Genomic DNA, 24,971 nt, shown 5'->3' on the forward strand with positions numbered 1-24,971 from the left:
CAGGGATTCAATATTTGAATTTTATATAAAACAAACATCCACTACACGTATTCTTTTTGGCAAAGAAGGTCGGAGACAGCAATGTACACACAATTAAACATACTTAGAAAAAAATGTAGACCAGATTCACTAGACTTATAAATACATAGGAACTATGTGTAGTTTTTAAGTAATTTTGCTAGGAATAAATATTGAAAGATTGCCTGAAAAAAAAAAATTTTATATTATACCCCCTCAGTTACTTTTATGAATATTTATTTCGTTGTTTTTCCCATAGTTCACATTAAAAAGCAATTTTAGGCCAGGCGTGGTGGCTCACACCTGTAATCTCAGCACTTTGGGAGTCCGAGGCAGGCGGATCACTTGAGGCCAGGAGTTCGAGACCAGCCTGGCCAACATGGCAAAGCCCCATCTCTACTAAAAATACAAAAATTAGCCAAGTGTGGCAGTGCACATCTGTAATTTCAGCTACTTGGGAGGCTGAGGCATGAGAATCACTTGAACCTGGAAGATGGAAGCTGCAGTGAGCCGAGATCACCCCACTGCACTCCAACCTGGGTGACAAAGTGACACTCTGTCTCAAAAAAAAAAAAAAAGTAATTTTACCACATTAAAATTGCCTTTAGGTCTTTAAAATAATTTTCCTTCTCTATTTTTATTTTATATTTAATAATGTTACATTTATAATTAATCACATTAGACATAATGTTAGTATGGGCCAGGAAATTTTTCTTTAGTGAGACTGAAAAAAAAAACAACCCTGCAGGGAAGTTATAGCAACTTCCTACTCTGTATCATTCATGAACATACACTCAGTTTGGAAACCACCCTCTTTAAAAGATATGATCTATTCTTCCTTAGCTATTGCAGTGTGCGTTTGATTTGTATGTGTTATTCTTAACAATTAAAGGAAAAGGTGAATGTAAATTCACTTGGACAAAACAGGAATAAAAGAATATTATCCTTAAGGGAAGTCTTACCTTAAGGAAGAGAAAATGCACGTATTTTTCTGGGCGAGGGTGGTGGGGTCAGGGAGGAAGAATTTTTTTTTCTAAATAAGGCATTAATTGCCACCTAGCAGTAGAGGAGGGAACTGCGCACTTAGTTTGCCACTGAAATTCTAGAAAACATTAAAGGACATATTACTTTTGTTGTAAGCAATATCTTAGGAATTATTGGTCTATTGGCAGACTAAGGATTGAATTTTTTCTCTTGTCTTGAGGAAAGATAAAGAAATAAAACAAATGAAAATATTTGGCCTATTTGTAAGCATACTCCTTCCATCATAAAACGTCTCTGTTCTCTTCTTGCCCTTGCCACTCCAGCAACAAGCTAAAGGAAAAGAATTTCTGAAGCCATCATAACACGAAAAAATGTTGCCTTTGGCAGGGCGCGGTGGCTCACGCCTGTAATCCCAGCACCTTGGGAGGCTGAGGCGGGCGGATCACGAGGTAAGGAGATTGAGACCATCCTGGCTAACACGGTGAAACCCCGTCTCTACTAAAAACACAAAAACAAAATTAGCCGGGCGTGGTTGCGGGCGCTTGTAGTCCCAGCTACTCGGGAGGCTGAGGCAGGAGAATGGCATGAACCCAGGAGGCGGAGCTTGCAATAAGCCGAGATCGCGCCACTGCACTCCAGCCTGGGAGACAGAGCGAGATTCCGTCTCAAAAAAAAAAAAAAAAATGCTGCCTTTGTCCTATTAGAGGAAGAAATATCTGGGGTTTTTTGCTTGTTTTTCTGTTTGTTTGTTTTTTGGAGTCGGAGTCTCTCTCTGTCGCCCAGGCTGGAGTGCAGTGGCACGATCTCTGCTCACTGCAACCTCCGCCTCCCGGGTTCAAGCGATTCTCCTGCTTCAGCCTCCCGAGTAGTTGGGATTACAGGCGCTCACCACCAAGCCCAGCTAATGTTTGTATTTTTAGTAAAGATGGGGTTTCACCACGTTGGTCAGGCTGGTTTCGAATTCTTGACCGCAGGTGATCCACCTGCCTCGGCCTCCCAAAGTGCTGGGATTACAGGCGTGAGCCACCGCTCGGCCTAAGAAAGGTGTATTTTGAAAATAAGAAGACATTGGCCAGGATTAGTAATAACAGTTATTATTGTTAGTAATAATGCTTAGTATATAGTAAGGTGATCAGCAAATATTTTTTGAAGGAATGAGAAATGTCTGGCTCCAAAACCTGTTCTTTTCATTATTACCTTCTATGCATATATATTGGTGACTAAAAGTGCTTGGCTGGACACTTCAGAGTGGCTCTTATATAAAAGCCCTACCTGTGGACCAACAAAAGAGATATTTGGTTTCTTGAGGTTTTAATGGCTTTCAACTCCTCGAAGCATGATTTGGGGATTTGGATCAGGATACACCCTGATTCTTAACCAGCATTTGCAAAATTGATCAATAGAGGTATCCTGCAGGAAGAATGGAACAGAAAAACAACACTAATTCTCCAATTTAAAGACCATTATTAGTTATTTCAGGATTTTTTTAGAATTAAAAAAATCCTAATAAAAGCTGAACTGAAATTTTCCCATGAATGGCTGGGCGGGGTGGCTCACGCCTGTAATCCCAGCACTTTGGGAGGCTGAGGTGGGCGGATCACCTGAGATTGGGAGTTCGAGACCAGCTTGACCAACATGGAGAAACCCCTGTCTCTACTAAAAATACAAAAATTAGCCGGGTGTGGTGGCGCATACTTGTAATCCCAGCTACTTGGGAAGCTGAGTCAGGAGAACCTCTTGAACCCTGGAGGCGGAGGTTGCGGTGAGCCGAGATCGTGCCATTGCACTCTAGCCTGGGCAACAAGAGCAAAACTCCGTCTCAAAAAAAAAAAAAAAGAAAGAAAGAAAAAGAAAGTTTCCCATGAACATGTAAGATTCATTGTTACTCAACTATCTAGATGACAGTCTGTAATAATTGCTTAATTTCTGGAAAAAAATATTTCTAAACAACTCAAGTGTGCCATGGCTTTTGTACAGGCCTCTCTTTTAGTCACACACTGAGGGAGGAAAATTATATTATACAGTTTAGATATAACTCTAAATTGTTATTCTTCCCAATTATGTCTATTCCAGCTTGCTCTATTCCAAGTGTTAGCTGTTGCCAGAAAAAAAAAACCTTAGCTTCTGAATAACCAGTTAAAAATAAAAAGCTTCTAAAATACCAGGGTTTTTTTGGGTTTTGTTTGTTTGTTTGTTTGTTTGTTTGTTTGTTTGTTTTTCCTGAGATGGAGTCTCGTTCTGTCGCCCAGGCTGGAGTGCAGTGGTGCAATCTCGGCTCACTGCAACCTCCGCCTCCCGGGTTCAAGCAATTCTCCTGCCTCAGCCTCCCGAGTAGCTGAGATTACAGGCGTCTGCCACCATGCCCGCTAATTCTGTATTTTTAGTAGAGACGGGGTTTTGCCATGTTGGCCAGGCTGGTCTTGAATTCCTGACCTCATGTGATCCGCCCACCTCGGCCTCTCAAAGTGCTGGGATTACAGGCGTGAGCCACCCTGCCTGGCCTCCTATATGCAGGTTTGTTTGTTTTTAAAATTTTTTAAAATATGCATATGTACACACGATGTATATACATGTTACACATATTGGAAAATATATTCTCAGGATATTCTCCCTTCTCCAGATGGATAGTATTGAAAGGGAAAAAACACAGTAATAAAAAAAAAAAAATGGTCAGCACAGTGGCTCACTCCTGTAGACCCAGCTACTCCAGAGGCTGAGGCAGGAGAGTTGCTTGAGCCCAGGAGTGAACTTTGATCACACCACTGCACTCCAGCCTGGGCAACAGAGCAAGAGCCTGTCCTAAAAATAAACAAATAAAATTAAAATTTTATAAAGGTGGGAGTGGGTGCAGACAAGGCTAGTTTAAAGCAAGCTGTTTAAAGGCTATCAAATATTAGTCAAATAAATTATGAAACATTTATATGATATAATATCTTATAGTTATATAGACATTTAAAGCATGTGACATGAAGAAATGTTCGTGGTTTAATGTTTACATAGAAAAGCAGGTTTAAAAAGAATCATATATAATTTGATACAAATTTTTTGTGGCAGTTTATTTTGAGATATTAATTTTTATTTTATTTTATTTATGTCTGTATTTATTTATTTATTTTTGAGGCAGAGTTTTGCTCTTGTTGCCCAGTCTGGAGTGCAGTGGCACAATTTTGGCTCACTGCAACCTCCACCTCCTGGATTCAAGTGATTCTCCTGCCTCAGCCTCCCAAGTAGCTGGGGTTACAGGCATGCACCACCATGCCCGGCTAATTTTGTGTTTTTAGTAGAGATGGGGGGGGGTTTCACTATTTTGGTCAGTCTGGTCTCGAACTCCTGACCTCAGGTGATCCACCCTCCTGAGCCTCCCAAAGTGCTGGGATTATAGGCATGAGCCACTGCGCCCAGCCTTGAGATATTAATTTTATGTGTTCTCCTATCCTACTACCCCTTTCTCCCATTCAAGCAAGTATCTAGACTTCAGATTTTTGTAAGGCAAAAAGCAAACACTGCTCAGAAATACCATAGGCTCTGTCTTGTGAAATGAGAAGAGGGAGGTGAAAGAGGGATTCCTCAAAAGTTAGAAGTCTGGGCCAGGCTCAGTGGCTCATGCCTGTAATCCCAGCACTTTGGGAGGCTGAGCTGGGTAGATGGCTTGAGCCCAGGAGTTCAAGACCAGCCTGGGCAACATAGTGAGACCCCGTTTCTATTAAAAAAAAAAAAAAAAAAGAAAGAAAAGAAAAAAGAAAAAAAACTTGAAAGTCTGAAGCCTATAGTTTGAGTGAATAGCTAAGATTCCCATCTTGTTCTGTAACAAAGCCCAGATAGTGGCAAAACCTCAAAGAGGAAAGCCACATATGGTACCTTAGGAAGCTATACTTGGGTGCAGGGGCTGCCACATTCGCTTACTTGATTCCAGATTCTTGAGTACAAAGAGTGGTAAAGAAATATGAGAGTCACCAGATCTGAAGTGAAGATGGCACAAAAGAGAATCCTAGCAGCAAATCAATGTGGACAGATGACCAAATAATTTGAGATAATTCCAGGTACTTACTTCTATAATAATTCAAGCCCTAGAAACTTTGTACAACCCTGGATGGAGAGGAAATGCTCAATGATAGCTAAGGTAGAATTTCTCACCAGCATGGCAGGATGGGAGCTCAGGCTTAGATTCAAGTGGACCTAAAGAAACGCAGTATTTATTTCTATGAAATAAGAATCATATACACAATATGCATATGTACACATGATGTATATACATGTTACACATATTGGAAAATATATTCTCAGGATATTCTCCCTTCTCTAGATAGATAGTATTGAAGGGAAAAAAACACAGTAAGTTTCACTACCTAGTACAATATAATAATTTATCATATTGTCTTTTTTTAGTAGCTATTTTTAGATTTTTTTAATTTTTTTTTTTTTTTTTTTGAGACAGAGTCTTGCTCTGTCATCCAGGCTGGAGTACAGTGGCAGATGTCGGCTCACTTGCAACCTCCACCTCCTTGGTTCAAGCAGTTCTTATGCCTCAGCCTCCCAAGAAGCTGGGGTTTCGCCATGTTGGCCAAGGTGGTCTCCAGCTCCTGACCTCAAGTGGTCTGCCCGCCTTGGCCTCCCAGAGTGCTGGGATTATAGGCATGAGCCACCTAGCCTGGCCAATCATACTGTCTTTATTGGAAAAAAAAAAAAATCTTAAATGTCTATCCCCCTTTTTTTTTTTGAGACAGAGTCTCGCTCTGTCACCCTGGCTGGAGTGTGGTGGCACAATCTCTGCTCACTGCAACCTCTGCCTCCCAGGTTCAAGCAATTCTTCTGCCTCAGCCTCCTGAGTAGCTGGGACTGCAGGCATGCGCCACCACGCCTGGCTAAGTTTTGTATTTTTAGTAGAGGTGGGGGTTTCACCATTTTGGCCAGGCTGGTCTTGAACTCCTGATCTCAGGAGATCTGCCTGCCTCGGCCTCCCAAAGTGCTGGGATTACAGGCGTGAGCCACCGCACCTGGCCTCCCTTTTTTAATTAGAAAAAATGTGCATTATAAAACCAGCTGTAAGCTGTTTTTCCTGTATATTTGAACAGGTCGAAAATAGGGAAGGGCATAGATAACAAACTTAGGTTCTATTTTCCAGCTGTTTTAGACCTACTGATATTAACATTTCTAGAAGTATAATATAAACTTAACGTCAAAAAAAGATGAGGATTTTTTTTTCACAGAAAAAAGTATTGTATAACTCCTGTACCCTGAAAAAAATTAAAATGGTATTATATTAGTCAGGGTCTCAGCAAGAATCAGATGCACTCTCCAAAGGGGTAACTGAAGAGAGTATAATCAGAATGTGGGCAGGGGAACAGCAAGTGGTAATGCAGTACCACTGCCAACCTGTGGCCAACATGGAGGGGGAGAAGGTAATAAATAATCTGATATCTCTTTCCTATTGCTTTCTGATCTACTAGTGTCTTCCATTAGCTGAGCCCAACTAGAAGCTAGAGAGGAAGGGATCTTACTGATGCAATCTATAAAAGATTAAAGTGCCTTGGAATACTATACAGCCATAAAAAATACAGGAGGCTGGGCATAGTGGCTCATTCCTGTAATCCCAGCACTTTGGGAGGCCAAGGCAGGTGGATCACTTGAGCTCAGGAGTTCAAGACCAGCTTGGGCAACATGGCAAAGCCCCGTCTCTACAAAAAATACAAAAATCAGGTGGGTGTGGTGGCACAGGACTGTGATCCCAGATACTCAGGCTGAGGTAGAGGGATCACTTGAACCCAGGAGGTCGAGGCTACGGTGAGCCAAGGTCGCGCCATTGCACTCTAGCCTGGGAGACAGAATGAGACCCTATCTCTAAAACCAAAACGAAAACACAAAATCATGTCCTTTGCAGTAACATGGATGGAGCTGGAGGCCATTATCCTAAGTGAACTAACGCAGGAACAGAAAACCAAATACCACATGTTCTCATTTATAAATGCGAGCTGAACATTGAGTACATATGGACACAAAGATGGGAACAATAGATCCCGGGGCCGACTTGAGTGGAGGGAGTGGAAGAAGGGCCTATTGGGTACTATGCTCACTATGTGCATGATGAAATCATTTGTACACCAAAGCTCAACAACATGCAATCTACCCATGTAATAAACATGCACATGTACCCTCTGAATCTAAAATAAAAGTTGAAAAAAGGAAAAAAAAGGGTGAAGTATATCTATAGGGTTATCAGAGAATATCTAGCACAATGACATTAAAGTATAAGCAATTCCACAATTTTCCTATAAATATTTCCAAATAAAACTATCTACTAGAAGAGTACTAGAAACATAGAGTTTTACACTTCAACCATTGGTACTATGTAAATTATTTGAAATTATTGCTATTACTACTAAAGAACTTTTATTCATCCACTAATTTTTTTTTTTTTTTTTTTTGAGACGGAGTCTTGTCCTGTCGCCCAGGCTAGAGTGCAGCGGAGTGATCTCGGCTCACTGCAACCTCCACCTCCCAGGTTTAAGCAATTCTCCTGCCTCAGCCTCCTAAGTAGCTGGGATTACAGGCATGCGCCACCGCGCCTGGCTAATTTTTGTATTTTTAGTAGAGACAGGGTTTCACCATGTTGGTCAGGCTGGTCTCGAACTCCTGACCTCGTGATCTGCCCGTCTTGGCCTCCCAAAGTGCTGGGATTATAGGCATGAGCCACTGCACCCAGCCCACTCTTTTAACTAAATTTTATTGAGCATCTAGTTAGTGTGACATATTAAACATATGTACAAAGATAAATATGAAACATTATCCTCCAGCGGCTCCTGATTTAGTGTGAGGACAACATGTGAACAAATAAGTGCAATTAAGCTTTATATGTGTAGTTGCATTTTAAAATGGGACTCTTTCTGTCTCAGTTTGGCTGAGGCTCCAAGAAAGTAAAATGCCAATATTCTTATATTTTATAATAAAGTGGAAAACCACAAAAAGTAGAAATTGCCCAAAAAAGGGTGGGGGGAGTGGAAAGGGAACTGTTTTTGCAACTCTTAGCTGTCCATCTACTTCTAATTCAGAGATTGGAGTTTAGAAGATTTTGAGAGTTTTTGGTGTGCTGTGAGTGGACATTGCTTTTTCCTCACCTCACACCTAGGGAAAGAGGCTTTAATGAAACTTTGATATATGATCCCTACACCTAGCAGGGGGGTAGGGCAGGGGTTGAGGTCACAGTGGACTAGTGTCTGACTCATATCTGAGGAATTCATTCATTCAATACTTAATGTAGCACTTATTAAGTACAGGCACTGTATTCGCCTATTCTAGGTACAGGCAAATGCAGTGGTGAGCAAAATAGATAAAAATGCCCCGCTTCATGGAGCTAGCATTCTAGTGGATGAGAACAAGAAATTTTGGCTAATTGCAAAAATGAGTTTGGGATATGGTCCAAGTCTGCACTCTCAGAGGCAAAGCCACTCTGTAGGTATTTGGATTAGACCAGGGCTACTAGAAAGGGTCACAAAGAAGGATGAGACTTCCACAGAAAAAGGCTGGGGGTGTAGCTATACATGCTAGCAATTAACATTGAGCTGACAGCCAGATGAAATATATTTACCCAAGTGTAAGCACAAGATTACCAGTATTTTCTCATTGGGCTAAGGTGAGAATTAAGGTGTTACCAAAGAACACATAAAGTAACAAGTGTCAACTACAAACATCTGCCAAGCTCAAAGAGCACCAGCTCTTAATCACAGAACTGTAGTAGCCAAGTTAAGAACGTTCTTGCCTATTCCTCTGTTTGAACATGAAAGAAGGAAGGAAACCTGGAGTTGGTGGTGATGATGGGAGTTGGGGTGGGGGCAGGTGTGGTGGGGATTAGGAGAGAAATTTTAGACAGGGACATAGAAGGGAAGTCAAACATTTTTTACTTGAACAACCAGAAAAGTCATGAGATTTGTATCTTATTTTATTCAATGAGCATGGGAGGATTAACTCCACCAGGTGTGTTTTAACATGTGGAGTGAAAATAAGTTACTTACAAATTGCACCCTATACATCTATTTGTTCAATGTACCAGTTATAGGTGCTAAACATAATAACACGGTAAGATTTACACATCCATGAAAAAAATTTTCAACTTGGCTTTTATTTAGAATTTACTTTTATTTGATTCTTTTAAAAGCCTAACATAACTTACCAATTACCTTTAATTTTTTTTTTTTTTTGAGACAGGGTCTTTGTCACCCAGGCTGATCATAGTTCATTGCAAACTTGAACTCCTGGGTGTCTCACGTGTCCAAGTGAAGAGACCACCAAACAGGCTTTGTGTGAGCAACATGGCTGTTTATTTCACCTGGGTGCAGGCGGGCTGACTCCGAAAAGAGAGTCAGCAAAGGGTGGTGGATTATCATTAATTAGTTCTTAAAGGTTTTGGGATAGGCAGTGGAGTTAAGAGCAATGTTTTGGGGGCAGGGGGTGGATCTCACAAAGTACATTCTCAAGGGTGGGGAGAATTACAAAGAACCTTCTTAAGGGTGGGGGAGATTACAAAGTACATTGATCAGTTAGGTTGGGGCAGAAATAAATCAATGGTGGAATGTCATCAGTTAAGGCTATTTTCACTTCTTTTGTGGATCTTCAGTTACTTCAGGCCATCTGGATGTATACGTGCAGGTCACTGGGGATATGATGGCTTAGCTTGGGCTTAGAGGCCTGACATTCCTGTCTTCTTGTATTAATAAGAAAAATAAAACAAAATAGTGGTAAAGTGTTGGGGCAGTGAAAATTTTGGGGGGTGGTATGGAGAGATAATGGGAGATGTTTCTCAGGGCTGCTTCAAGCAGGATTGGGGCAGCATGGGAACCTACAGTGGGAGAGATTCAACTGAAGAAAGATTTTGGGGTAAGGGGTTATATTGTGGGGTTGTTAGAAGAAGCATTTGTCGTATAGTATTGGTGATGGCCTGGATGTGGTTTTATATGAATTGAGAAACTAAACGAAAGACACAAGGTCCGAATAAAAGAAGGAGAAAAATAGGTATTAAAGGACTAAGAATTAGGAGTACTCAGGATGTCCAATTAGAGAGTGTCCAAGGGGGTTCAACGTTATTGTTTGCTTGGTTGGCGAGTTTTTGGGCTCTATGCTTGAGTTTTTTTATGTTGTCATATACCAGGCCAGATTGATTTAGGTAAAAATAGCACTCTTCATTTAAAAATATACAGAGTCCCCCCCACCTTTTCTTTTTAGTAGTAAGTCGGGGCCTCGGCGATTTTTGAGGAAAGAGAAATGCAAAGCCAGCAATTGTTTGTTAAAGAAGGATTAGAAACAGCTAGGAGAGAGTGACTGAGATTGATAGTGTGGTGGAGATAGCTGGGAGAGGTAGAGGGTGGCATAAGAATGGGAACGAGAATAAGAGTAAGTATAAAAGTAAAGAATAGGACTTCCTCAGGGTGAAAGTATTGGAGTGTACTTTGTCACTGAAGATCTTCTATCCACTTAAAGAGAGACTTAAGGGTGGCAGTTTGAGGTAAAACCAGGTGCCACTGAATACCAAGAGCCTGAGAAACTGAGGTGGGAAGGCCAAACTGAGGAATTATGTCTGACAGAAGGGAAGAAATGACCATAGTGGCCTTCTCAGACCCTGTGGGAAAGGCCTCTCCCCATCCAGTGAAAGTGTCTACGCAGACCAAGAGGTATTTTAGTTTCCCGACTCGAGGCATGTGAGTAAAGTCAATTTGCCCATCCTGGGCGGGGGCAAATCCCTGAGCTTGATGTGTAGGGAAAGGAGGGGGCCTGAACAATCCCTGAGGAGTAGTAGAATAGCAGGTGGAACACTGAGAAGTGATTTCCTTAAGGATAGATTTCCGTGATGAAAAGGAAATGAGAGGTTCCAAGAGGCAGGCTAGCGGCTTGCAACCTACATGGAAGAGGTTATGAAATGACAATAGAATAGAATGGGCCTGTGAAGCTGGAAGGATGTATTTTCCTTGGTCCAAGAACCATTTGCCTTGTGTGGGAAGAGATTGATAGGTGGAAGTTTCAGTGGGGGAGTAGGTGGGAGTGACCGATGAGAAGGAGAAAAACTGGCCGTGAGGGACAGCAGTTGGAATTCTAGCTGCTTCTTTAGCTACCTTATCAGCATAAACGTTGCCCTGAGCAATGGGATCTGATGCCTTTTGGTGGCCCTTACAGTGTATGACTCCAGCTTCCTTTGGAAGTAAAGCGGCCTTGAGAAGAGTTTTTATTAAAGAGGCATTAATGATGGAGGACCCTTGTGTAGTGAGGAAACCTCTTTCAGCCCATGTAACAGCACAGTGGTGCAAGATCTGGAAGGCATATTAAGAGTCAGGCATCTTAAGACCCTTGAGACAGGGTCTTGCTGTGTTGCTCAGGCTGGTAACTCCTGGCCCTAAGCAATTCTCCTGCATTAGCAGGAGAAAAAAAAAGTGTCGGGATTACAGGTGTGAGCCACTGCCTGGCTTCCAATGACCTTTAAAGAAGTAGTGCTATGTTCGCTGACCTAGTCTTCCTACAAAATATCTTTATTGATCAGTTTTTCAGCTTCTGATTAATGCTCAAGATGTATCTTGAGGCCGGGCATGGTAGCTCATGCCTGTAATCCCAGCACTTTGGGAGGCCAAGGCAGGAGGATAGCTTGAGTCCAGGAGTTCGAGACCAACCTGGACAACAAAGTAAGACCTTGTCTCTACAAAAAAAATAAACAAAATTATCTGGGCATGGGGGTACTTGCCTGTAGTCCCAGCTACTTGGGAGGCTGAGGTGGGAGGATCACTTGGCCCAGGAGGTCAAGGCTGAAGTGATTGTGCCATTGCACTCCAGCCTGGGCAACAGAGAAAGACCCTGTCTAAAAAAAAAAAAAAAATGTATCTTGAGAGCTAAGGAGCTGAGTATGGTGGCTCACTCCTGTAATTTCAGCACTTTGGGAGGCCAAGGAGGGAGGATCACTTTAAGGCCAGACATTCATGACCAGCCTGGGCAACATAGTAGGACCCTGTCTCTACAGAAAATTTTAAAATTAGCCAGGTATGGTGGTGTGCACCTGTAGCCCTAGCTACTTGGGAGGCTGAGGCAATAGCATGGCTTGAGCCCAGGAGTTCAAGGTTACAGTGAGCTATGATCATGCCACTGTACTCTAGCCTGGGTTACACAGCTAGACTCTGTCTCTAAAAAAAAAAGTTGTTGTTGTTGTTTTTAAATATGTATCTTGAGCTAAATCCCCAAAACACACAAAGAGGAGCTGAAAATCATATAAACTTTTAATAAGCCCTTGGGACTTTCAGTTTTAACAAAAAGGTCAACCAAATGCCCCTTCTTTTGGTCTACAAGTAGAGCTTTGATAACAGCCATTCTGAAGAGTACAGACAATTGCTGTGAATAAAGGATGTATCACAAAGCCCCAGATATTTGCTTAGGAAATAATTATCAGAAGGACAAGTTTTGGAGTAATAGATCTATCACTCATTCATTCAACAAATGTTTAGTGAGTGCCTACTATATGCCAGGCTTTGTTTCAGGTACTAGGAATATCTCAGTAAATTTTTAAAAACTAAAAAAATTATGTTTGGATATTTATATGATTCCCTGTTGCATATTTACAATGTGTGCTTCAACTTTTATTTAAACTAGATTAAGTGGGTTTCTTTTATTTGTATCCAAAAGGCTCTTTCTATGAAAGTGACACAGTAATAAGAAGTTACCATCCCTAATTGCAGGAAGCTCCTACAAGTCAGTAAGAAAATGATTAATACAATAATATGTGGAAAGGAATGAAGTGGCAATCCACTAAAGTAACATAAACAGCCAAGAAATGCAACAAAAGATTTTTTTACTAGGAATAAAAAACTATAAATAAAATTAAAAGTTAAAGAAACAGGTTTTCTTTTTTGGCCTATCAACTTGATAAAAGTAAGAAGTACTTATAATATCCAGTGTTGGTAAGAATACAGAGAAAATTAACTCTCAGGCAGCGTAGAATATTAAATGGATATAACTTTTTTTGCAACTCAGCCATATTTATCATAACTGTAAATCTAAGTTCCCTTTGACCCCACAATTCTACTTCTATGAATTCTTCATCAGGTAAGGTAATTATGTACACAATAGGTGTGTATGTACAAGAATATTCATTATAGTATTTTTATGATACCAATCACTTGGAAACAATCGAATTGCACACCAATAGTTAAGCAAATTATTATATTTCCATACAATAAAATACTATGCAACTATTGAAAATAATGTAGACCATTACTTATGGACATATGATAGCTATAACTTTTTAAGTGTATTAATAAAAACAGTTCGGTATCATCTTATTTTTAAAAATTGTATATTTATTACACATCGATGTGAGGCATGTGACTAGAGAGATATATATGGAAAGAATTGTCAAAATGTTTATGTAGTATATGACGATTTTTAAATGAGCATTTATTTAATCAGCACTATTTATAAACACTTAATATGTGCTACGCATTGTGCTAGGTCGTGGAGAAACGAAAGAGAACAATCTATTAATTTAATCTGTTAATTTAGTCCACCAAATCAACAGTGTTTTTTAGAAATACGACAATAACCAGTGTTGATGAATTAGATAAGGCAACCTCATATACTACTGTTGAGAGTATATGTTGGTAAAACATTTCTGGAGAACAATTTAGTAGTTTTTTTTTTTTTTTTTTTTTTCTGGGATGGAGTCTCACTCTGTCGCCCAGGCTGGAGTGCAGTGGAGTGCACGATCTCGGCTCACTGCAACCTCCGCCTCCCGGGTTCAAGAGATTCTCCTGCCTCAGCCTCCTGAGTAGCTGGGACTACAGGCGCACGCCACCAAGCCCAGCTAATTTTTGTATTTTTAGTAGAGACGGGGTTTTACCATGTCGGCCAGGATGGTCTGATCTCCTGACCTCGTGATCCAACCGCCTCTACCTTCCAAAGTGTTGGGATTACAGGCGTGAGCCACCGCTCCTGGCTTTTTTTTTTTTTTTTTTGAAACAGAATCTCTATTGCCCAGGCAGGCTGGAGTGCAATGGCGCGACCTTGCAACCTCCATCTCCCGGGCTCAAGAGATCCTCCCACTTCAGCTTCCCGAGTGGCTGGGACCACAGGCGCATGCCAACATGCCCAGCCTTTTTTATTTTATTATTATTATTATTATTGTAGCGACGAGGTCCCACTGTATTAAAATAATATAGTGATCTCGAACTCCTGGGCTCAAGCGATCCTCCGTCCTCGGCCTCCGATAGTGCTGGAATTACAGGCGTGAGCCACCACACCCAGTCTCTTTTTTACAAAGAATATAAATAGCCGGTGGATGTTAGATTGGCAGCTGTTTGCAGAGATGTCAGACTATTTCAATATGGAAAGATGCTCTCAAAAGACAAAATAGATAAATCGAATGAAAGTGTCCATTTTTTCTCAGTGGCCTAATCTGTCAGGTACCATGCTTGGTTTTGAGGCCATAGAAAGACATTAGCACCCTCTTGGAGTTCAAAGTCTGGTGGAGGAAACCAATCATAATAATAATGAGGGTTAACGACAATAGAACCTTGAAAGATAACATCTCCAGGGAATAAGGAAGAGCATTCCAAAGGATTTTGCCAAATGGCAAAAACCGCAGTTACTTTTGCACCAACCTTAACACAAAGAAAAGCATGTAAACAAACAAGATACTTGAGGAAGAATACGGCTGACACACAGAAAAGGATCGTTATCTTGTGGCTTTCCTGCAGCCTCGTTCCTTTCAGTCACATAACACCCCAAATCTGTGGACGGTTAATGAGAGCTAGTATCATCCAGAGTCACGGCTGTTGCCTCGGACGACTTTAGATGCAGCCCGCCAGCGGGAGAAACTGGAGGGAATCCGCCATACACAGGAACCAAGAAGGGCTACGTGACAGGGGCTGCCCCGCAGCTCTCAGCCGCCGGCACTCCCAGCCCAGGGTTTCCCGCCAATCTCAGTTCCTAGATCTTCCGAGGCTCCGCCCGCCGCCGAGCGGTCGGAGAGTTTTAAGGAAGGGGAAGTGTTGCAAGCCTATCGATATCTCTGGAATAGACTGCGCTACCCTACGCCGCCGCCGTCAAACTCCCGCAGACTTCTCTGTAGATCGCTGAGCGATACTTTCGGCAGCACCTCCTTGATTCTCAGTTTTGCTGGAGGCCGCAACCAGGCCCGCGCCGCCACCATGGTACGTTGAATCCCGATCTCTGGAAGGTTTAGGGCAGAGCTCTGGTGACTGGGGGATGACGAGCCACCTCTCCTGTCATCCTTAGCGCCGCCCGGGGCCACGAGGTATGGGAGCCTCGGCTGACGGCCGGGCTCCGGCAGTGATTCAGCATCTCCGACCTGGCCGAGCTAGGGGCTGTCGGTAGCCAGTGCGGCCTTTCCACCGCTTTCGCTTCCCGGGGAGCCTCCGACACTTCCTCCTCGGTCAGCTAGATGAGTTCGCCCCTCAGGTTCCTTCAGTGGAGTAGATTCTGAGCGGTCCAGGATAGCCCCTAGTGCTGTGTATGGGAGAGGAGAAGACAGAGACTTGACTTGGAGGCCTACCTGTACCACCAGTGCGGACTTGACCCCCAGGTTTGTGTTCCTGGACCGCGTCCGTTTTCCTGGTGGGTCCGTCTGATTTATCTCTCGCCTAGACTTCGATTAGAAGAGGCCCTTTTCAATCATTTTGTCCAGTCACCTAGTTACAGATGAGTAAGCCGAGGCTGAGAGGGGAAGTGATGGAATCAGGGTTACAACATAGGGTTCTGGGTTTCCAGTGCTGTTTGCCATTCTAGCACTCAATCTCACTCCCATGATTATTCTCCCCAGTACTGCTAGACTTGTTATAATAGTCATAACAGCCGTAATGGTTCTATCGCTGCAGCTATTTGTGTCCACCTCTAACTTTGTGAGTACATTTTTGTTCATTCAATATGAATATACAGACAGAGCACTTGTACAGGCATAACTACAGTGAACATTCAAAAATAAGTCATACATGTCCCTAATCATAAAAACAGAAAGGGACGTTTAGATAAAGAGCTGTGGGAGTATATGTTAGGGGGATTTGGGAAGAAAAGGAGAAGACTTCAAGAAATCGACATTTAAGCTAACTTAAAGAAAAGGAAGGCTTTTAACCATTTATTAGGGCCCAATAAAAGGGAGCAGCATAAGCAAAAATAGGCAAGACAGTTGATTGTGCACTTTAGTAATTGAGCCTAAAGAGGTTGCTATGGAGGGTGTTAGAATAAGAGTTTGGAAAAATAGGACCCATTTAGATCTTCTTCTCCCTCTCCCACCAGTTTATGGTAAATGTAGAATTGGCTTACATCCGAGTACAGTAGTAATCTTCCAGTAAGATTGCATGAACAGAGTGCCTTAACATTGAATGGAAACACAAACATATTTCTTAGTGAATGTTAAGAGTTGGGATTTGAAATGTTCTTCTATTAACAGGTCTTTTTTTCTTTTACTTTTAGTTTCGAAATCAGTATGACAATGATGTCACTGTTTGGAGCCCTCAGGTAAAATAATGTTTTTAAACCATTTCTGTGAAGTGGCTTTTTGTGGCTGCAATATATTTAGAAACTTGAGAGAGCGTAGGCTTGGGGAAAATGGAATATAATTATTTTAGACGTTCTTGGAAGTTGCATTTATAATTAAAATAGGTTTCCTGATGGACCTAGAGGACATTATGTTAAGTGAAATAAGCCAGAAACAGAAAGAAAAATATTTCATGCTCTCACTTATATATGGAATCTTTTGTTTAAAAGGGCAAATATAGAGAGATAGAGAGTAAAACAGTGGTTACCAGGGTAGGGGGTGGCAGTGGGGAGGAAAAAAGAGGAGATACAAAGTAGCAAATATGTAGGTTGAGCAAGTGGAAAGATCTAATGTACAACATGAAGACTACAGTTAATAATGCAGGTAGTGTTTTGTATTCAGGATTTTTGCTAAATGAGTAGTTTATAGCCCTTGCCACAGCAGAGGAAAATGGGTAACTATGTGAGACAACGGATGTGTTCATTCTGCGATAGTGAACCTACTATATATGTGTATCTTATAACATCATGTTGCATACGTTAAATATATACAAGAAAATTTATTTTAAAAGAAGCTTTCAGCTGGGCGCAGTGGCTCATGCCTGTAATCCCAGCACTTTGGGAGGCCAAGGAAGGTAGATTGCTTGAGTCTTGGAGTTCAAGACCACCCTGAACAACATGAAACCCGGACTCTACAAGAAATACAAAAATTAGCTGGGCGTGGTGGTGCTTGCCTATAGTCCCAGCTACTGGGGACGGTGAGGTGAGAGGATTGCCTGAGCCCAGGAGGCAGAGGTTGTACTGAGCTGAAGATTGTGCCATTGCACTCCAGACTGGGTGACAGAGTGAGAACCTGTCTCAAAAAAAAAAAAAAAAAAAAAAAAGGTCTCTTGATTTAAAAAAAAATCAGTTGAGATTTAACTATGCTCACCTGATATTTGAAAACCCTAATTTTTAATTTATAAAAGGTCTTCTAAGATGTGTGTTTTTTGTTTTGTTTTTTTTCTTTAGGGCAGGATTCATCAAATTGAATATGCAATGGAAGCTGTTAAACAAGGTTCAGCCACAGTTGGTCTGAAATCAAAAACTCATGCAGTGTTGGTTGCATTGAAAGTAAGTAAAGTAATAAAATATGTCTTCCTCTGTAGAAAACTATTAATGTAAATTTCACCGTCGACAATAAGGTTGTAAACTTATTTTTACATTTGTCTTTTTTTTTTTTTTTTTTTTTTTACATCTTATAATGTCTCTATTTAGAGGGCACAATCAGAGCTTGCAGCTCATCAGAAAAAAATTCTCCATGTTGACAACCATATTGGTATCTCAATTGCGGGGCTTACTGCTGATGCTAGACTGTTATGGTAAGTATAATCATGAAAAATAAACATCCTTTTTGATGCATAATTGATTAGTTTTCTCAAAAAGATCCAGATAAGGTATTTTAGGAAGCTGTCTGCCAGAATGTTTGTAAATTAAGATTATGAATACCTTGATGGGTTTGAGTTTGTTATTAAATTTTCCATTTTTTGATCCTTGTAGGAGTAACTGATAAGATTAAATATTAGCACTTTTTAGAAATCACTGAGTAATGTGATATTTGTTAATGTGATGTATATTGTTTGAGACCCTGTTATGTCTAAGAAGAACTTGATACTTTTGTCTGGTTTCTAAGGACAAGCTGAACCATACTTGTTTTCTTTGTGCTTGTTTTCTTCAATATATCAGTATTTATTAGACATTTATTTTTTGCAATGCTCAATACTGGATACTGCGGGATATACATAAGTGACTCAGACATGGATCTTGTCTTAAGGGAACTTGAAGGCAAGTTTATCTATAAACTCAAATGTAGTTTATCTATAATATAACAGAAAAATTTCTGTGAGAGTCTAGAGGAGACAGATTATTTATGGTTAAAAGGCAATACATAAATGAAGAGATAGGGCTTTGAAATTGCACATATTGAGTTCTCACCCTCACCACTTAGTATCTGAGATTGGGCTAAATACCTAAACACTGAATTTTTTCCAGTGTTTTCTTTATCAAGGCTATTTTAAAATATTCTTTATTTAATTATTAATTTTTTTGAGATGGAGTCTCACTGTCACCCAGGCTGGAGTGCAGTGGCATGATCTCAGCTCACTGCAACCTCTACCTCCCAGGTTCAAGCAATTCTCCTGCCTCAGCCTCCCGAGTAGCTGGGATTACAGGCACCTGCCATCATGCCTGGCTAATTTTTGTATTTTTAGCAGAGATGGGGTTTTGCCATGTTGGCCAGGCTAGTCTTGAACTCCTGACCTCAGGTAATCCTCCCACCTCAGCCTCCCAAAGTGCTGTGATTATAGGTGTGAGCCACCGCACCCAGCCTGTTTTTAAATATTTTAAATTGCCTACCGTAAACCACTAACACAGAGCCTTTCAGGTATTATGTGAGTATGTGTGTTGTGGATGGCAGGTAGTTAGCTAAAACTAATCTCTTAAATTTGCGATTTGATTAGGAAAGAAAGAATATAAATTATAAGAGTGGGCCTGGCACAGTGGCTGCTACCTATAATCCCAGCTCTTTGAGAAGCTTAAGGTCAAGAATTTGAGACCAGGGCAACATAGTGAATCCCCATCTCTACAAAAAATTTTAAAACTCAGCTGGGTGTGGTGGCACACACCTGTTGTCCTAGCTACTCAAAAGGCTGAGGTGGGAGGATTGTTTGAGCCCAGGATTTCAAGGTTGCAGTGAGCTATGATAGTGCCACTGTACTCTAGCCAAGGCGACAGAGTGAGACCCTATTCTTTTTTTTTTTTTTTTTTTTGAGACGGAGTCTCGCGCTGTCGCCCAGGCTAGAGTGCAGTGGTATGATCTCGGCTCACTGCAACCTCCGCCTCCAGAGTTCAAGCAATTCTTCTGCCTCAGCCTCCCAAGTAGCTGGGACTACAAGCGTGTGCCACCACACCTGGCTAATTTTTGCATTTTTAGTAGAGACGAGGTTTCACCATATTGGCCAGGCTGGTCTAGAGCTCCTGACCTCATGATCCACCTGCCTCAGCCTCCCAAAGTGCTGGGATTACAGGCGTGAGCCACAGCGCCCAGCCAAGTGAGACCCTATTCTTAAAACAACAGCAGCAGCAAAAACAGTGTAAGTAGTAATGCTATTGTTTAAGAATTTCAGGCTGAGTGTGGTATCTCATGCCTGTAATCCCAGCACTCTGGGAGGCTGAGGCGGGTGGATCACCTGAGGTCTGGAGTTCAAGACCAGCCTGGCCAACATGGCGAAACCCTGTCTCTACTAAAAATAAAAAAATTAGCTGAGCGTGGTGGCAGGCTCCTGTAATCCCAGCTACTCGGGAGGCTGAGGCAAGAGAATTGCTTGAACCCAGGAGGCAGAGGTTGCAGTGAGCTGAGATCATGCCATTGCACTCCAGCCTGGGCAACAAGAGCGAAACACAGTATTAAGAAAAAAAAAAAAAGAATTTCAAGTTACTCAGCCAGTCCCTTGCTCTAAGTCAGCAATATAATGACAGCCTTAAGGGTTTCCACCTACTCTTCAAAATGGAAAATGTATTATATTATCAAACATTTTATTTAACCCAATCTATAAAATATTGCTATGCCAACACATAATCGATATAAAAACTTTGTTAATGAGTTATTGCATGTTTTTAGGTACTAAGTCTTTGAAATTTGGTATGTTATTTTGTACTTGGTGTACATCTCAATTCAGTCTAGCTACTTTTCAAGAGCTCCATAGCCACATGTGATTATTGCCTGCCATATTGGGCAGTATACTTTTAGGCAGCATTGGGAAATGGACTTAAATATAAATACTGAACAAGTAGCTTGGTTCCTGTAGTCAACCATGTGATAATCAGATGTGACATACATATATACTGGACAAAGCAACATTGAAAGAAAGGAGCATATCCATTTCTTGTTGATCTTATTTATAGACATAAATTTTCTTCTCCCCAGTGTTAACCTTGCTTGAATTTCATCAGATTTAACAGTGAGACTCAGCGGCTAGTGTCCAGTATCTCCTCTAGAGTGCTTCTTATGAATAGAAGTAACAGTGGCAGGAACACGTAAAGATGCCCTCTGCTGTGGTTTCCGTTTTCTTATAGTTGCTCTTTTGGGGAAATGTTAGTCTGCTTTCAAGAAAAAAGGACAGAGTAGATAATCTTTTTGCTGGTTCAAGATCTAGAATTAAGACAAGCTTGCTGACAATGGGAAGGCTAAGAGAAGAGAGGTTGCTCTTTTTCTTTTGTTCAGCCTTCTCTTCTCTGTTCTATAAGTGCTCTGATACAAAGATTTTCTAGAGCTAAAAAATGTTTCAGTCTTTTTTAAAAACTTATGTGGCTCCAGAGTTTAGCACAAAAACACACCCTTGCAGGCATGTCTTTCTTACCTTCTGTTTTTCTTATATGGATGTGATCCATATAAATGCTTGGAAGAATTCGAAGTGAAATCAAACAATTTAGATTGGAATAGTTGTCTATAATTTGAAATTACTAAACTTTTTTTGTTTCTTTTTTAGTAATTTTATGCGTCAGGAGTGTTTGGATTCCAGATTTGTATTCGATAGACCACTACCTGTGTCTCGTCTTGTATCTCTAATTGGAAGCAGTATCCTTTTTATGTTGGCATTTATGGATATGAACTTTGAAGGGTTTTGATACTTGTGTTAATTATTAGGAATATAATAATAACATGACATAGATAAGATTGTGAAAACTTTAAAACAACAAATTGGATTGCTCTTTCATTAGCCTTTATAAGCAATTTATATTTGCTAGACATAAATAAGCCCAACTTCAGGAAAATAATCTAACCATCTTTTTAGAGGGGATTTAAAGTTTCTTAATGGTTCTAGATGTCCCAAGAAATCCTAGACCCCTTGTATCCAAAACAAATCAGGTTTTACATGGGAAGAAATTATTTTGCTGGCACTCTTTCTTAGATTCGGTAGAAAGTCAAACATTTTATATTAGGCCAAAGAAATAGTGTCCTATTGCATTATTTCTCTGGTGGATTATGCAACAATTAAGGAATAAGCCAGAGACCTTTGTTAATAATGCATAATTTGAAAATAAAGACAGTACTTCATTCCTTGTTAAAGCAAGCTCTTTCTGTAGTCCCAGCTACTCGGAGAGGCTGAGGCAGGAGAATGGCGTGAACCCAGGAGGCAGAGCTTGCAGTGAGCCGAGATTGCGCCACTGCACTCCAGCCTGGGCGACAGAGCGAGACTCCGTCTCAAAAAAAAAAAAAAAAAAAAACAGGCTCTTTAACCAGTCTAAGAGACCCAGATACCAACACAACGATATGGCCGGAGACCATATGGTGTTGGGCTGCTTATTGCTGGTTATGATGTAAGTTCATTGAATATTGTTATATGTTAATTTTTTTTAAATTAACTAGAAATTTTTAGTTCAACCAAAGTGAATAATTATGTGGTGTATTTCTTTCTATTTGTAGGATATGGGCCCTCACATTTTCCAAACCTGTCCATCTGCTAACTATTTTGACTGCAGAGCCATGTCCATTGGAGCCCGTTCCCAATCAGCTCGTACTTACTTGGAGAGACATATGTCTGAATTTATGGAGTGTAAGTGACAGCCTTGCTTTTTTTTTTTTTTTTTTTTTTTTTTTGCCTCTTCCAGTCTATATAGTAAATAAACATAGTATCCTAAATGCATAAAACTAGAAGTGTTATAGAAAGAATTTAAAAAAAAAAATTAAGCCCATGAAGAGTTTATTGTTTCTGTCACATATACTAATTTTAACTTCTGGTTACCACAGTAGTTTCAAGCACAAGTAGAACTTTTTCAAAATATAAATGTGTTCCCAACCTTGAAAATTCTTGATTCATTTGGTCAGAAGTGTGCCCTGTGGAGTGGAGAGTGGAGAACCACTGTACTACCTGCCAGTTGTAAGCTCTGTTCACTTTTAGTTTTCTGTGAGTCTTTTGTTATTTTAAGCCACACAGACATTTCTGCATTAGTAGTCCATAAACAAGAAATAAAAAGGCAGTGTAGTTGAGGGAGAAGAAGGTAAAAGAGGTAAGATGTTATGACAGGACAGGTTTTCAAGTGCTTTGCTTTGCATTGGAAGGAGGGTATCGGGTTTTACATTTCTCTTTGTCATCTTATCTGTTTTCTGGTGATGAAGAATTCTTTGGAGGAAATATTTGGGGTTTAGTGAATGCAGAGAAAAATAGTTTAATTGACATTACTCAAAGCAAACTGTTGTAGGATGACAATAGCTTTAGCTTTGGGAAAAGAGGATTCCTTGGACAAATGAGCTTGGTAAATGCTGGCTTAAAGTTTAACATTTTAAATTATGGTAAATGGATTGGGGTCCCCAAGGTTACCCCTAAATTTGGAGATATGCTAGGACTTAAAGCACACAGCACATAGTCGTACTCCCAGGTAAGACTTTTAACAATAAAATAACAATACATAGGTGGATCATTAAGGAAAAATACAGTCCAGAGGAATCTATGTGCAGGCTTCCTTATGCTCTTTCCTTCCCATAAGGAGTCACAGAGTACACTTGCAGCAGTATGTATGTGATGTTTCTGCCCAGGGAAGCTCATTAGAAACTCAGTGTCCAAAGTTTGGTTCAGAACTGCTCGTATCAGCACCCTCTGCCTAGCATATTTCAGTCCGGATAGGAAATTCCTAAAGATTGCAATAAATCTATAGATAATTTTGGGGAGTACTGCTACTTTGATGATACAAAGCATCTGATCCATGAACATGGAATATCTTCATTTATTTAGGTATTTAATTCTTTTTTTTTGTTTACCTGAGACGGGGTTTCACTCTTTTTGCCCAGGCTGGAGTGCAATGGCGCGATCTCGGCTCATTGCAACCTCTGCCTCCCAGGTTCAAGCAATTCTCCTGCCTCAGCTTCCTGAGTAGCTGGGATTGCAGGCATGCACCACCACGCCTGGCTAATTTTGTATTTTTAGTAGAGATGGGGTTTCTCCATGTTGGTCAGGCTGGTCTCAAACTCCCGACCTCAGGTGATCCGTCCACCTGGGCCTCCCAAAGTGCTGGGATTACAGGCGTGAGCCACCGCGCCTGGCCAGGTATTTAATTCTTTCACTGATGTTTTGTAGTTTTCAGTGTACAAATCATATTTGTCTTATAAGTATTTTATTGTTTTTGGTGCTGTTGTGAACAGAATTGTTTTCTTAATTTCATTGCATATTATTCATTGCAACTACATCGAAATACAGTTGATTTTTGTATATCAATATTATATCCTGCAATCTTGCTGAACTTGTTTATTAGTTCTAGTCATTTTTTTATAGATTCCTGAGATCATGTCGTCCGGGAATAGAGATAGTTTTACTTTCTCCTTTCTAATTGCCCTGGCTGGAACCTCTGGTACAATGATGAATAGAAGTTGCATGAACAAACCTTCTTTTTTTTGTTCCTCAACTTAAGGGAAAAGGTTTTAGTCATTCACTGCTAAGAATGATGTTAACTGTCAGCTTTTTGTAGATGCCCTCTATCAGACTGAAGAGGTTCCTTTCAATTACTAGTTTGTTTTGTGTTTTTATTATGCAAAGATTTTAGGTTTTATCACATGCTTTTTATGCATCTCTTGAGGTGGTTATGCAGGTTTTCTCCCTTCCTTCAGTGTAACTGAAAGTTACACTGACTTTCAGTTGTTAAACTAACTTATTCTTGGGATAAATCTCGCTTGTATGTGGTATATAATTTTTTTAATATGTTGCCAGGTTCCGTTTGTAGTTTTTGTTGAGGGTTTTGTTTTGTTTTGTTTTGTTTTTGCGTCTATATTGGGTCTGCAGTTTTATTTTCTTGTGATGTCTTTATTCTTGGTATCAGTAATACTGGCCACATAGAATAAGTTGGAGATTCCATTTTACAATGAGCAAATATAAGGACTAGGATTCTACAGAACACATTCTACAAAACTTAGAGTTGTATAATTTATAGTCGGGACTTTGATTTGACCTAGCAAAAGAGAAGATCAAAATTGTAACAAAAATCATGAGTCCTCTCATTAAATAAAATAAGAATCAGCAATGTCATAGAATGCTATTAAAAGATTATATGACTAGCATTAAACTTGGCTGTTTTTACTGTGATAAGTTTAGTGTGTAACTAAAAACCACAATTTGAGACTATAGATTTGATAAAAGAAGCCTAGCATAACAATGAAATTAAGAAATAATTGTTAATTTATTACATATAGGCAATTTAAATGAACTAGTTAAACATGGTCTACGTGCCTTAAGAGAGACACTTCCTGCAGAACAGGACCTGACTACAAAGGTAAGTATTGTTTTTTCCAATTGTAGATATTAATGTTACAGTTTAAACCTTTATTGCATAAATGTAATGGAGTATATATACAACATTCTTTAATTTGGGATATGATTGTCTTGGCAGATTCTTTCCCTTTAAGCTATTTGCTAAGTAATCCAATTTTA

General features: G+C 40.3%; 1 protein-coding gene across 3 annotated transcripts in view; it reads left to right on the top strand.

Moving 5' to 3' along the window:
- PSMA1 (proteasome 20S subunit alpha 1) overlaps nucleotides 1-24,971 on the top strand; it is a 131,668-nt gene that overhangs the window by 100,832 nt on the left and 5,865 nt on the right. The window contains exons 1-8 of one of the 3 annotated variants that reach the window (XM_032166538.2): nucleotides 14,945-15,173; nucleotides 16,453-16,497; nucleotides 17,527-17,628; nucleotides 17,773-17,876; nucleotides 21,042-21,130; nucleotides 21,803-21,873; nucleotides 21,980-22,109; nucleotides 24,734-24,813. In XM_032166538.2, coding sequence (XP_032022429.1) covers nucleotides 15,171-15,173; nucleotides 16,453-16,497; nucleotides 17,527-17,628; nucleotides 17,773-17,876; nucleotides 21,042-21,130; nucleotides 21,803-21,873; nucleotides 21,980-22,109; nucleotides 24,734-24,813 — 624 coding nt within the window. In that variant the 5' untranslated portion in view covers nucleotides 14,945-15,170. Of the gene's footprint in view, nucleotides 1-14,944; nucleotides 15,174-15,226; nucleotides 15,566-16,452; nucleotides 16,498-17,526; nucleotides 17,629-17,772; nucleotides 17,877-21,041; nucleotides 21,131-21,802; nucleotides 21,874-21,979; nucleotides 22,110-24,733; nucleotides 24,814-24,971 lie in introns of those variants that run through there. The other 2 variants (XM_058446189.1, XM_032166537.2) reach the window with 2 other exon arrangements.

The sequence above is a fragment of the Hylobates moloch genome, unplaced genomic scaffold (assembly GCF_009828535.3).
Source record: "Hylobates moloch isolate HMO894 unplaced genomic scaffold, HMol_V3 SCAFFOLD_11, whole genome shotgun sequence".
Lineage (NCBI taxonomy): Eukaryota > Metazoa > Chordata > Mammalia > Primates > Hylobatidae > Hylobates > Hylobates moloch.